At 41.2% G+C, this 14,808-nt stretch overlaps 1 protein-coding gene across 7 annotated transcripts in view; it reads right to left on the bottom strand.

Moving 5' to 3' along the window:
* Rbms2 (RNA binding motif single stranded interacting protein 2) overlaps positions 1 to 14,808 on the bottom strand; it is a 52,528-nt gene that overhangs the window by 13,548 nt on the left and 24,172 nt on the right. For all 7 annotated transcript variants that reach the window (XM_026398429.2, XM_026398425.2, XM_077798362.1 and 4 more), the window contains 4 exons: positions 11,188 to 11,354; positions 3,754 to 3,812; positions 2,773 to 2,864; positions 1,255 to 1,412 (listed from right to left, as the gene is read on the bottom strand). In XM_026398429.2, the coding sequence (XP_026254214.2) occupies positions 1,255 to 1,412; positions 2,773 to 2,864; positions 3,754 to 3,812; positions 11,188 to 11,330 (452 nt within the window). In that variant the 5' untranslated portion in view covers positions 11,331 to 11,354. The remainder of the gene's footprint in view (positions 1 to 1,254; positions 1,413 to 2,772; positions 2,865 to 3,753; positions 3,813 to 11,187; positions 11,355 to 14,808) is intronic.

A 14,808-nucleotide genomic window follows, 5' to 3' on the forward strand; every position in this document is an offset into this window, starting at 1 on the left:
CTGCCCAGATTGAGCCTGGTAGGGAAGAGGACCTATTCATTAGTCCCCAGATCTTGGTTGAGTGTTCAACCAAGACGGAGGAGTGTTCATAGGTCAGGCAAGACATTGTTATATAAAAAAGTGTGTTCAGATTACTTAGTCTAGTAACTTTCAAATAAAAAAAGGCAAGAGAATCTCTAATCAAACACAATCTTAGAATAAATAAAAGCAGAACAGTTTCTTAAGTAGGCTGGGAGAGACTGAAATCTCACAACAATGACACCTGAGTCCAGAAGTGGCACCCTGGAGAGTTCTGCAGCTCTAAGGAACAATTTAAGAAAATCACTAATGTAAATCAATCTCCAGTGCCGAGTGGGGTGGTACATGCCCATAATCCGAACAACTCAGGAGCCTGAGACAGAAGGATCACAGGTTCAAGACCAGTCTCAGCAATTAGTTAGGTCATGAGCAACTTAGTAAGACCCTGCCTTGAATTAAAAAAAAAGAGAGAGAGAGAGCTAGGGATGTAGCTCAGTGGTAAAGCACTTCTGGGTTCAATCCCCTGAACCAAATAAATAAATAAACTTCTGATTTACAGTCAAGTTTTTTTTTTTTTTTTTTTTTGAGAGAGAGAGAGAGAGAGAGAGAGACAGAGAGAGAGAGAATTTTAATATTGTTTAGTTTTCGGCGGACACAACATCTTTGTTTGTATGTGGTGCTGAGGATCGAACCCGGGCCCGCATGCATGCCAGGCTAGCACGCTACCACTTGAGCCACATCCCCAGCCCTGTCAAGTATTTTTTTTTTTTTTTAAAGAGAGAGGGGAGAGAGAGAGAGAGAGAGAGAGAGAGAGAGAGAGAGAGAGAGAGAGAGAATTTTCAATATTTATTTTCTAGTTCTCGGCGGACACAACATTCTTGTTGGTATGTGGTGCTGAGGATTGAACCCGGGCCGCATGAATGCCAGGCGAGTGCGCTACCCCTTGAGCCACATCCCCAGCCCCAGTCAAGTATTTTTTAATACTTATTTTTTAGTTGTAGTTGGACACAATACCTTTATTTTATTTATTTATTTTTATGTGGTGCTGAGCATTGAACCCAGGGCCTCGCACGTGCTAGGGGATAGCTCTGCCATTGGGCCACAACCTCAGCTCCTACAGTCAAGTATTTTTGACCAATAGTTTGGTTCCTTGGTGTGTGTGTGTGGGGGGGATGTTGGTGCCTTCCTAAGTGACACTTTATTAACCTCACCATTTTCCACTTTCGCATCTCTCACCTTGCAAAGCCAACCCCTCTGCTGATTCCACTGGTGTCTCGAAGAATTCGGGTGGAGATAACCTGTCCAAAGGGCTTCAGCATCCCCTCCAGTTCTTGCTCATCCATTGACAGAGGGAGGTTTGAGATATATAAGTTTGTGGGGTCTTGCTCCTGTTGCTATGGAAACAAAAAAGAGAAAATGAAGCTCACATCCTTTATTTCCCTCCTACTTTCAGGTATCATCTATAAAATGACATTTCAGAAAAGAGATAGTAGAAAGGGTTCCACATAAACAAAGAGAATCTTAACTATCTGTGACACCCAGTCCCACTTTCACAGGTTTTACACAGTCCCATAAGAAAAAAAAAAACAAAACAAAAGAAAAAAAAAAAAAACAGATTTACCATCTCTAGTACTCTACGAGTCATGGATAGTACCTGGCTGTCTCTTTAAGAAGTAGGCGGAGCAGCACCCCCTCTCCCCAGCAGCCTGCCCCAGAGGCTGGATTTTCTTGGACTGCTCTCACCAAGGATGGATTGTTTTGAGTAGCCCCCCTCCCCCTCTTCCGGTCACAGCACAATCTTGGAGTAGGAATGCTTGTTCACCCCCTGACCGAAAGAAAAGCAGGAAGAGGGGAGAAGGGGACAGAGAAAGGACCAGATGTGTAGCTCAGTGGTCACCACAAGTCCTGAAAACTTCTGAAGGCTCCTACAGGCTGGAGCTGCAGTCAGAGCGCTTTATATCAGAAGGAAGACCCAGAGGGTCCCCCAGAAGGCAAGCAATGGCAGTATCTTCTGATGGCTGTATTTTTAAGAATTTAAGCAATCACTCTGCCCTGGGCAGTGATCACCAGCAACCTTAACCCCTCTTTGGCCTTTGCCTTCAGGGTTTCCTTTTTCTTTATTACAGAGAGAAGCATCTGGCAGTCCTGCCTCATTAATTCTAGACATAGTGTTCATGATGGCTTCAGAAAGGCAAGAGGACAACCCCACCAAAGAGAAGATACAAGACAAGCTTCTAGTTTTCTAGTAATCTAGACCAAAAACAGTTCCAGACAGATCTGAGCAGAAGAAACAGTTTCCTTCCTTGCTGTGGCTTCCCCCTGGCTCCCCACTCCACTCCCTGCCCCTACTAGGAATAGTGTTGGGAGGGGGAGAGCATTGTTCATAACCTCCGAATTGCACAACAGGCTTCTTCAGAGAATGTTGCAAAATGCCACAATCCCTCTGGTAGGGAAGTGGGGCCAGGGTGGAGATAGGCAGCAGGATTGCAAGAGGCCTCCTGACCCTCCTGCAGGCTTATAATGACGAGAGGAACAGAGTGGATAGAGCTATCTGCCACAGACTGAATACAATCTTGCTCCAATACCCAGGAATGCTCAATGGACCCATATCCAGACTGACTAGACCCAGGCACAGACAGTGCTTGCCTATCAACTTCATGGGGCATTTCAAGGCTTTCACTCTGGAAGCCTTAGAACTGGAACTTTAGTGGTAACTACACCCCTTGGAGGAATAGCCTGGAGTGGCAGCCTTACCTTTGCCATTTGTGCCTGTATACCACTGGCTTTCAGAGCTGTTACAGCCTTCTGTGCTGCTGAAGGACTGTCAAAATCCACAAAGCCATAGCCTGGAACAGGGAAACAGCATCACGGGGAGGTGGGAGGTGTAAGGGAGGTAGGACACCCAGGCTTTTCAGGAGACAGAGAAGAGTTATGATCCATGTAAGGGAAGTGGCAGGGAGAAAGATAAATTAACAGGTTTCAGGTGGCTATCCATGTGCTTCTCATGCTCTGAGGTTGGGTCTACTTTGTGGTTAAGGATGCCAAAGGAAATGAGGTCTTTGTGGTACCCTTGCCCTCCCCTTTAAAAAAATCTGAGATTTTAGGATCTAGGCCTTCTAATAACCCACAGCTCCCCTCCACACTTCTAAAAGAAAACTCTGCCCTCTTTCCTAGATATACCCCGGAAATGCTGGGCATGTGGGGAATATAGCCTCTCCTGGACAAATGGCCACCCAGCCACCTGCTGGAAGAAGTCCCCACCCCCCACCCCCAACCCACAGCCCTTTTTCCTCCTTCCATTCTTCAGCTCCACTCAGAACTTCTAAAAACCCCAAATAAAACTACTCATTCTTGGAAAATAACATCTACTGAGTCATCCTTCCACCACAATCAAAAGGCATATACATTGCTTTACAAAGTAAAAAAAAAAAATCTTTCCTGCCAACCTTCAGCACCTCATCCAGGGAAACCTGAGGTCAAAGTGGACCCAAGGGACTCAAGGAACTCTGTGCAGCATTCTGACGTTGGCTTCTCAAACAGCTCTAGTCATCTGGCACCAATTAATCTAAATATCTACTTGTCTTTTGAGCCTGAAAACCTCAGAGACTTTTCCTGGGCACTGGGTACTCAGGCTCTCTCAGCAACAAAGACCATCCCTTGCCTCTCTCTCTCTCAAAGGCAAAGATGGCCTCACTCACTGCTACTCTCCATCCCCAAGGACAAGTATTCTCTTACCTTTGCATTTGTTTGTGGTCTTGTCCAGTATGGCCTTCGTGGAGACAATCTTGCCGTATCTAAGGGAAAGAAAAATGCAAAGTGACAGCTGGGCACAGTGGCATATCCAGTAATCCTACCAACTAGAGAGGCAGGAGGATAACAAGTTCAAAGCCTCAGCAATTTAGTGAGGCCCTGAGCAACTTACTGAGACCCTGTCTCAAAATAAAAAATAAAAAGGGCTGGGGATGTGGCCCAATGGCTAAGCACCTCTGGGTTCAATTCCTAGTCCCCCCTAAAAAAAATAAAAAGAAAAGTGATAATCTGGGGACAGGGACTAACAATAGGACAGAGATTAAGACAACTGGATTAATCCATGCCCTTCCTGTGCTCCCAGTAGGACTACTTTTCCTATTTATCTTAATAAAAATGATAAAGAGCCAGCCCTGTGGTGGTGCACAACTGTAATCCCAGCAACTCAGGGAGGCTGAGGCAGGAGGATTGCAAATTCACAGCCAACCTCAGCAAAAAGCGAGGCAATTAGCAATTCAGTGAGACCCTGTCTCTAAATAAAATACAAAATAGGGCTGGGGATGTGGCTCAGTGGTGGAAAGCCCCTGACCAATCCCCGGTACCAAAAAAAAAAAAAAAAAAATAGAAATGTCACTATTAATAGAAACCTATCACTTCAAAGAAGCCTACAAAGAAATGAACTGACTATAGTCCTTATAATACCAATACATTTCTCTCTTTTTCCTCAACTAAAGCTCAAACACTAGTTGAATAGAGATGACTGTCTTTTGGGAAAGATGCTTGGCAATACCCACAAGGCAGAGTAAGTGCAGAGCTCTGGCTGTTATTCCTTGAGTACTAAAAATAATCCTTCACATTATTTGTCTCCTTTTGGACAAACTATAGACATTTCTTTTCTCTGACATCCATTCCTATCCCTTTACTGACCCCTAATGAAGGACAACCTGAGTCAAACTGCTTTGGTTCAAATCCTGGTTCTGCCACTTTCTAGCTAGGTTTGGTCTTGGACAAGTCATTAAACTTTTCTGAAATGGCTCAGCTTCATCATCTATAAAGGGAAATAGGATTGTTGGGAATATAAAGTGAATTAATGAATATAAAGCACTAATGTTTACCACACGGAAAGCACTTGAAAAATCTTAAGTGCTATTATTATTGTTGTAATATTCAAGAGACATCAAGTTTAACCTATAACAAATGGCTCTCTCTCTCCCCTGCTTTACCACATTCTAAGACTTTCTCTTTTCATTGTCAAGATTTGAGTGTGCCCATCAATATGGACAATTATGATGCACCAATAAAAAAAAGGGAAAGAGAAAAAAATTATGCATACTAGTGAAGGGAATAGGAATAAGACCAGTGTAACAGCAGTATTAAGAAAGTCATGTGGGGGATGGGGATGTGGCTCAAGCAGTAGCGAGTTCGCCTGGCATGCGTACGGCCCGGGTTCAATCCTCAGAACCACATACGAAAACAAAAGACATTGTGTCCGCTGAAAACTAAAATAAATAAATAAATATTAAAATTCTCTCTCTCTCTCTCTCTCTTTAAAAAAAAAGAGTCGTGTGGGCTGGGGATGTGGTTGAAATGGTAGTGCACTCGCCTACATGCATGCGTGAGGCTCTGGGTTCGATTCTCAGCACCTCATAAATGTAAAATAAAGATACTGTGTCCACCTAAAACTAAAAAAACAAATATTAAAGAAAGTCGTGTGAAGATGGACATAATGGGAAACGACTGTAATTTCAGTGACTTGGGAGGCTGAGGCAGGAGGATCACAGGTTTGAGGCTAGCCTGGGTACCTTTGCAAGACCTTATTCAAAATTAAAATAAGAAGGGCTGAGAATGTAGTTCACGGTAAAGAGTCCCTGGGTTCAATCCCCAGTATCACAACCACAAACATACACATACAAAAAAGGTCATCTGGGAGTTGGGGTTGTGGCTCAGAGATAGAGCACTTGCCTAGCATATGTGAGGCACTGGGTTCATTCCTCAGCACCACATTAAAAAAAAATAATAAAGATTATGTCCACCTATAACTAAAATATATATATATATATATATATTTTTTTTAAAGTTATCTAAAACTTGGAGATAAGGCAAAAGGAGGACTGCATATCCTTTGGGGGAGGTTACTAGGGATTGAACTCAGGGGCACTCACCCACTGAACCACATCCCCAGCCTTATTTTATATTTTATCGAGAGACAGGGTCTTACTGAGTTGAGTTGCTGAGGGTTGGCTTTGAACTTGTGATCCTCCTGCCTCAGCCTCCGGAGTCACTGAGATTACAGGCATTTGCCACCACTGCATATTCTTTTAATGTCATTTGAGAACATTGTCCAAATGGTCCATTCAAAGAATATTCATTATCTAGGGGAATATTTCTTTGTTTAAATTAATATTTACTCTGATCAGGCCCAGACCTAGTAAAGACACACATTCACTCACACATTCATTTGTAGATTTTTGTCTACTACAAATGCAAATTATTTATCTTCAGTAGAAAAGATAATTTGGGCAGGAGGTGTAGCTTAGTGGTAAAGTATTTGTCTAGCATGTGCAAGGCCTCAGATTCAATTCCCCAGCATGAAAAGACAGAAGGAGAGAGAGAAAAGATAATTCCAAAGGTTCCTGGTTTTACCATCTGGCAAGACAGGAAACATTTTTTTTTTAAACAATATCTTTATTTATTTATTTTTATGTGGTGCTGAGGATCGAACCCAGGGCCTCCCACATGCTAGGTGAGCGCTCTACTGCTGAGCCACAATCCTGGCCCCAACATTTTTTAATCTAACCTACCAATTTTACTCCAACATTCTTTCTTTTTTAAAAATATTTATTTCTTTAAGTTGTACACAATACCTTTATTTTATTTATTTATGTGGTGCTGAGGATGGAACCCAGGGCCTCGCACATGCTAGGCAAGCGCTCTACCGCTAAGCCACAATCCCAGCCCCCATTCTTTCTTTAATAAATAGTTCTTCAAAAGCTCTTTTTCTTTCTTGATTGTATGCTTTGCCATACTGGGGATTGAACCAAGGGGTGCTCTACCAGTGAGCTGTATCCCCAACCTATTTTAATTTTTATTTTGACAAAGGTTCTCACTAAGTTGCCCAAGGCTAGCTTCAAACTTGGGATCCCCCTGTCTTGGTCTCCTGAATAGTTGATATTACAGGCAGGCACCACTGTACCTGGCTCAAATGTTCTTTGAACCCATTTTTCCATCTTGCTGGCTCCCTCACTAATGGGTTAAATAAATCTTTGACATATCTTCATTCTATATGTGTAATAAGAGTCATGTTTTTCAACTTTTTGAAAATTCTTCCTTTGCAGCAGAGTCACATGAAGTTTTAGAAAAACAAAAAAGTAGTAAGAGGAACACAGATCAGAAATTGTACAAGAGGTGTTCCACTAGATAAAAGCCTCCACACTGTACTCCAAGAAGGTGAAAATATTAGGGGCTGGGGATGTGCCTCGGTGGTAGAGCGCTTGCCTTGCAGGTGTGAGGCACTGGGTTCAAGCCTCAGCACCACATAAAAAATATAAACAAAGATATTGTGTGTCCATCTACAACTAAAAAAATATTTTAAAAAAAGAAGGTGAAAATATTAAAGATTCAGAATAAAAGCCACTAACAAAGTTAGAAATACAAGAGTTGGCAGGGACTGAATTGAGACCAATACCCAAACAACCATTATTGTCCATCTCTCCTTTTATCCCTAAAGAACATATCTGATTGATCCATTTGTTTTCACTCCTTGGAGACCTTTCATTGACTTTTTTAGTGGAGTTTCTGTGACCCAAAGTATCAGACAGAATAAGCCAAGCAGGGCCCTGGAGACTGGGAAAAGAGCACATAAAACAAGGGGTGGGGATGGATGTGGCCATCCTAGCCCTTCAGGGCTACATTCTTGGATTCTTTCCCAAATTCAAGCAAGAGGAAAGACCCATGAGAAGTCTGACTGCAGGCCAGAGGACACACACGCTGCTATCCCTATCAAGGCCCCAGGGTGGAGTTTGCTGCGGTCTAACAGCCTGAGACTCTGAGCTCAGAATTTCCACTGCAGCTGGCAACAGCTGGGTCACTGCTGCTTCCTCCTCAGAAGGAGCCCCTCCAAGAGAACCAGAAGCTCCAGTCCTAGACCACGCCTCTCCTTCCGGCCCACCAGAGTTTAGGATCCAGCAACATTTACTTCCCAGGAAGAGACCACTGGGACAAAGGCAGGAAGTCCTTCTGTGCATGAGAAACACCCTTCCTAAAAAGGTTGGACTTTTTAGCTCACCCACCCACCAGAATACCACCACCTGCCCTTCTCAGCCTTCTCCTTTTCTGGGCTCCTTCCTTCTATCCTACATGCTGACCCTGACTTTTTATCCCTTCAGACTTTGTTCGGATCAAATTCTAAAAGTATAAAAAGAAATCAAATTGAGTTTCTTCTCTGTCTTGTACTGTGATAGGATTTTTGTTAGCATTATATTTAGTACAAGAAATAAAGAATGGAGAAATCAAGGACCTAGATTGATATAATACTCATAACCAACAGTTCTGCCCGTTCCCACCTCCCCACAGAATGTACTAATCCTAGACTACGTTCTCTACATCCCACTTACATACTTTTCTAGCAAGGTAAACTAATATAAGGGAAGGAATACACACACACACACACACACACACACACACACACACACCTAGCCTTTATTTATTTTATTTTATTTTTTTAAGATATTCTCCAGATGAATTTTTTTTTTTTTTTTAGAGAGAGAGAGAATTTTAATATTTATTTTTTAGTTCTCGGCGGACACAACATCTTTGTTGGTATGTGGTGCTGAGGATCGAACCCGAGCCGCACGCATGCCAGGCGAGCGCGCTACAGCTTGAGCCACATCCCCAGCCCCCCACACCTAGCCTTTAGAGATAGAATTTGTGTGGCTTGGTGCTAGTAAAAATCCACATGATCTGCCTGGACCAACTCACAACTTCAGGAGAAAAAGGGATTTATAAAGCATCTCGAATGCCTCAAACTGCTACGTCTTGGACAGCAAGATATTCTACCTCTCCTCTCCAGGATTTGGAGCAGATGGAATTTACACACACTGCAAGAATTAGTTAAATTACTTCAGAAAAGTATTTAATAGTTATCTATAAAATCTGCATAGATGCATGTCCTGTAACCCAGCAATTTTTTTGGGGGGTGGGTACTAGGGGTTGATTGAACTCAAGGGCACTTAACCACTGAGCCACATCCCCACCCCTATTTTGTATTTTGAGACAGTCTTGCTGCTGGCTTTGTGAACACCGTGATCCTCCTGCCTCAGCCTCCTGAGCCACTGGGATTATAGGTGTGCACCACTGTGGGGAGTTTTCCCGACCCTTTCCTGATGAGACAGCCCATCCGAGTGGGGGTGTGCCTGACCACTGACCCCGGGGACCCAATCACTGACCCTGACCTTGGAGTGCAGCCCCCCTCAACCTTCATTGGATGGAATTCTCCCCTGAATCTCTTGTTCCCTAATAAAAGGCTAGTCCCCGGCGTGCTCTCTCTCTCTCTCTCTCTCTCTCTCCTGCTAGCCCTGAGTAATCCTTGCTGCCCTGCTGGGTGGCTAGAGGAGCGAACCAGAGAGGTGAGCCATCTCGGACCTAGCAATAGAAATAAGGTAACTGAGTCTTGTGTTTTTATTTCGATCTCTTCTAACTAACTTTATGCCTAGAACCTCATTAATGAAACCACTGTGCAGGCCGCGTGGTAGACACCACTGCACCCAGCAACCCAGCAATTTTACTCCTAGTGTATACACCCAGCATGAATGCATTATTCACATGCACCAAAAGATGTGTATAAATTCATAGCATACTATAATGACAATAGTTACAAACTGGAAACAACTCAAATGTCCAGAATAAGTAACTAACTGTTATAGTCCTATGATGGAAATATATAAGCAATAAAAATTAAGTTTTGGCCTTGCATAGTGTTGCATGACTGTAATCCCAGCTACTTGGGAGGCTGAGGCAAGAGGATCACAGGTTTGAGGACTAGCCCAAGCAGTTAAGCAAGGACCTTTTTCAAAATTTAAGGAAAAAAAAAATGGCTGGGGGTGTAACTGATGGTAGAGAGCTTGCCCAGCATGTGAAAGGTCCTGGGTTTAATTCCCAGCACCAAAACCAAACAAACAACAACAACAACAACAACAACAAACAAACCAGCAAAGCAGAAGCCAACAGTGACACTTTGCAGGGATATCATGGAAGGTGAAGTTCTGAAGAGTTGGTACGGTACTATTTCTTGATCTGTTTCTAGACTGCACCAAGTTTATGTTCCCTTTGCGAAAAGTCACCTCACTACCTATACGTTTGATTTGTTTACTTTTCTTTTCTTTATGCTTATTGTATTGCAATAAGGAGTTATAAAAGATAGTAAATGTACATAGTTCATATTTCTACCTCTTCCCAACGTTCATTGACCCAAATTCCTTTCTTTTACTCTCCCCATCCCATTCCCAGACTTCTTCCTGTAATCACTCCTTCAGACATAGTATCTGAAATGCATGCTTTCCTGACAAATGAAACTGAGCTGGGTATCTCCGCACTCTTCTGTTTTTTTCAGCATTCCTTATTGGGCAATTCCAAGGTAGTTGACCTATGATTTGAAAGTTCTTCATGGGTTAGATGAGAGTGACAGCCTCTTTCTCCACCTTCTTCTTTATTCATTAATATGAAAGTGGCTCTGATTCACTAGGAACATCCCAGAAGCTGAAACTCTCCAACGTGTATATGAAATTAGCTAGTCCCACTTTCTTCTATCCTTGCTGCCAGCTCTTGTCACCTGTTAATCAGTATCTATAGAGAGGTTGAGCATTTCTATGGCCAAGGTGTAAAGATAGCAATATTTTCATTAAGCCTATCGGTTCAGAGAAGATACCGGAAACAAAGTTGGCTTCAAAGGCTAGCCCCATTCTGGCTTCCCTTAGAAAAATACATAAATGTTTTATAAACCAGCAACAGGGAGAACTTTTATTAAAATTTTTTTTTTAGTTATCAATGTACTTTTATTTTATTTATTTGTGGTGCTGAGAATCGAACCCAGTGCCTCATATGCTAGGCAAGTGCTCTACCACTGGGCCACAACCCCAGCCCAACAGAGAGAACTTTTTAAGAGGAGATGCTGAGCCAAGCACTGTGGTGCAGCTTGTACTCCCAGAGACTTCGGAGGCTAAGGTAGAGGTTTGCAATTTTGAGGCCAGCCTCAACAACTTAGTGAGATTCTGTCTCAAAATTAAAAAAATAGGAGATGCTGAGACACCGTGGGACTATTGGGTAGAAACACAATACTGTATTTCAGGATAAGAAAATCTAGCAAAAAGCCAGTATCACCAAATCTGTACTGTCCCTTGGAGCCTACCCACTTATACCACAACTTACGGTTGACACAGCTTGACAAGGTCCTGGTCAGTAGTGCCTGGCTGCAATCCTCGGATGTACAAGTTGGTTTTGCTCAGCTGGTCATTCCCACTGCTCCCATTGCTGCTGTTAGGGGTGCTGTTGCTTGGACTAGGTGGTGCCATCTGATGAGCCAGTGACACATAGGGCTGCAGGGAGGTATGAGGAATAGAAGGTCAGAAAGATAGTACATTGAGATGTTGGAGATCGAGTAAGACCCTGGCTCCGTGGGGGGAAAAATGATTCTAAACATTAATTGCAATGAACTTAACAGGAGAATGAAAAAATTAAAAACTACCGGATGGGCTGGAATTGTGGCTCAGCAATGGAGTGCTCACCTAGCAGGTGAAAAGCCCTGAGTTCAATCCTCAGCACCATGTAAAAATAAATAAAATAAAGGTATTGTGTCCAACTACAACTAAAAATTAAAAATTAAAAAAATTAAAGGAATTCCTTTGCCATAAAATAAGAAACTATATACTTGTTCTACCTATCTTCCAGGAATAACAATGGGCTAAAAGAAACCTGTTAAAGGTTTATGTTATAGTGGAATGTTTTTATTATACAGACGTTGCAGAACATGATTAATGTTGACACCTTAGGTACACTGTGCAATGAGACAAGACTAATAAGGTCTAGGTTTCATTAAAAAAAAAAAAAGATGAAGAAGTGAGGTCCTAGGTAACTTAGCAAGAACTTGTCTCAAAAAAATAAAATAAAATAAAACAAAAATAAAAAACTGGTTAAGCACCCCTAGATTCAATCCCTGGTACCCGCTCCCAAATAAAGATGAAGAAATAGACATCTATTGAATCACAAAGGGTATAAGTAAACATATATTATTCACAGAATAAAAAACGAGAACTGCAAAATACTCTCAGGAACTTGAAAATTATTTTAAACTTGGACAGTAAGAGGAAATTAATTATCATATAAGGCAGTAAAATAAAATTTGTAACACTAATAGGGATTTAGTCAAAAGTTATAATTTTTAAAAAGTTTAGATGAATGACAATTATATTATGTTCAAGGAAATTTGGGATTTGATATGAAACATCTCTAATTTTTCACAAGTGATATCAGGACAGGCAACCAGAACCTGCTCACTCTCTAAGCACTTTTGTTGGAGTCAAAATGCCATACTAGCTGAAACATGGGTCCCTTCTGTCATGGCACATTTTATATCCTTATGCTCTAATAAGACTTTTAGCATTCACATTTTTGGTTGCTAATACTCTGCCTAAATTTGTATAATTATATATAACATAGTGCATTTTACTACATTACATTCATGCTCTAGTTCTCCCTTAGTTTAAAGCACTTTATAGCACAAACCTATCTGGTATTACTTCCTTGGAGTAATTAGCATCCTGGAGATGAATAGTAATTTTATCTCCAGATTCCCTCCCTTTTCTGGTGGTAGTGTTAAGAATTGGGGTAGTAAAGGAAAAATAAAAAGAGAAACACAAATATCAAATTTGTGTTTGAGAATCTTCCTGCAATAGAATCTTAATTACTGTGAAGTGTGCCTCTTACATTTCATACCTCTGATCCTTAAAAACCTTCAAAGTAAAAATCTTTGCTCAGGCTAAAATGTATAGAAACAGGTAGTTCCAATCTTTACCACTATGCACAATCACAAATGTGCATCTATTTAAACAGTTTACACTCTATGCCAGGAGTATGTATTATTCTTCTGTAATGATGATGATAGGCACATAATGTCATCAATAAGGACAGAGCAGTGTGTAAACACATGCATGTTTTTAAGTAACTTTATTTATTTATTGAGATGCTGATGACCAAACCTCAGGTCTCATTCATATTAGGCAAGTGCTCTACCACTGCACTATACCCTCAATCCTAAGTAACTTTAATATAACAGGACAAAACAAAGCAAATAAAGTCTTAACATCATACTCCCAGTACTAAAAATAGCAGTACTTTAGGAATCACTTTTACTAGGCTAGTGGCGCATGCCTGTAATCATAGGGACTCTGGAAGCTGAGGCAGGAAGATTGCATTCAAAGCCAATCTCAGCAATTTAGCAAGGCCCTAAGCAACTTAGTGAGACCCTGTCTCAAAATAAAAAGGGCTGGGGATGTGGCTCAGTAGTAAAGTACCTCTGGGTTCAACTCCCAATTTAAAAAAATCACTTTGAATTTTCCATTAAATTATTAGGTTTGCAATAATAATCAACATCTAGTGGGTCTGTACCCCTTCTACTCACTACTATCGTATGACTGTGTCTCATATTTAAAATACAATCAAAAAGACTGTGACCTAAATTTTTCTTTTAAATATTTATTTTTTAGTTGTAGTAGGACCCAATATCTTTATTTTATTTATTTTTACATGGTGCTGAGGATCGAACCCAGGGCCTCACACATGCTAGGCAAGTGCTCTACTGCTGAGCCACAATCCCAGCCCTGTGACTTAAATTTTAATCATGGTTCCTGAGTTCAGAATAAGGAAATCACAGCTGGAGACCATTCAATCAGATATATTCTTCCTCATCTTTTAGGAGTTGCTGTTATTAATCCGTAACTGAGAAAACCAAGCTATTTCTTCTGAATAAGGACTCTGGACCTGAGGGTGATCATGACTACGAAGATGTTAACAACAGCAATGATAACAAAATCAACACTAGGGCTGGGGTAGTGGCTCAGAGGCAGAGCACTTGCCTAGCATATATGAGGCACTGGGTTCGATTCTCAGCACTGCATATATATAAATTAATAAAATAAAGGTTCATCAACATCTAAAAAAATATTTAAAACAACAACTCTAGAAGCATCATACTGTGTACCAAGCATGAGCAGATGTGAAGCCCACTCAATTCGAGGTCTATCTATCCCCTTTCCCACTGTGATAGAATATTCCCCCCCTCTTTTTTTTTTTTTTTTTTTTTGCGGTGTTGTTGGTGATGCCTTGCTCATGTTAGCAAACACTCTACTTCTGAGCTATGCCCAGTGACAGAAGTGACAGAATATTTCTAAAAGAAAGTGTCAATGATGTCAGGACCGTTCAAACAAGAATATAAGGGTGATGTCAGGTTATACATGCCTGTAATTCCAGTGATTCAGGAGGCTGAGGCAGGAGGATCACAAACTCAAGGTCAGCCTCAGCAATTTAGTGACACCCTGTTTCATAATAATTTTTTTTTTAGAGAGAGAGAGAATTTTTTAAATATTTATGTTTTAGTTTTCGGTGGACACAACATCTTTATTTACTTTATTTTTTATGTGGTGCTGAGGATCGAACCAAGCACCCCGTGCATGCCAGGCGAGCGCTCTACCGCTTGAGCCACATCCTTAGCCCCAATAATAAAAAAATTTAAAAGGCTGGGAATGTAGCTCAGTGGTAAAGTGTCACTGTATTAAGTCCCCAATACCAAAAGAAAGAAAAAAGAAAAACAAGATTGATTGCTATTGGTTTGCTACCATGGTTACACTCTGTTTTAATATGATGGTATTAACTACAATCTAAAATATGACTTGGTCAATAATAAACTTGTTACAAGGCAATAAAAATTCATAGCAATTAGGATATAGTTCAGAAGGGGAAAAAATTATCTCTTACTATTCCCAAGCACCTTCCAGA

Source organism: Urocitellus parryii, chromosome 5 (genome assembly GCF_045843805.1).
Source record: "Urocitellus parryii isolate mUroPar1 chromosome 5, mUroPar1.hap1, whole genome shotgun sequence".
Lineage (NCBI taxonomy): Eukaryota > Metazoa > Chordata > Mammalia > Rodentia > Sciuridae > Urocitellus > Urocitellus parryii.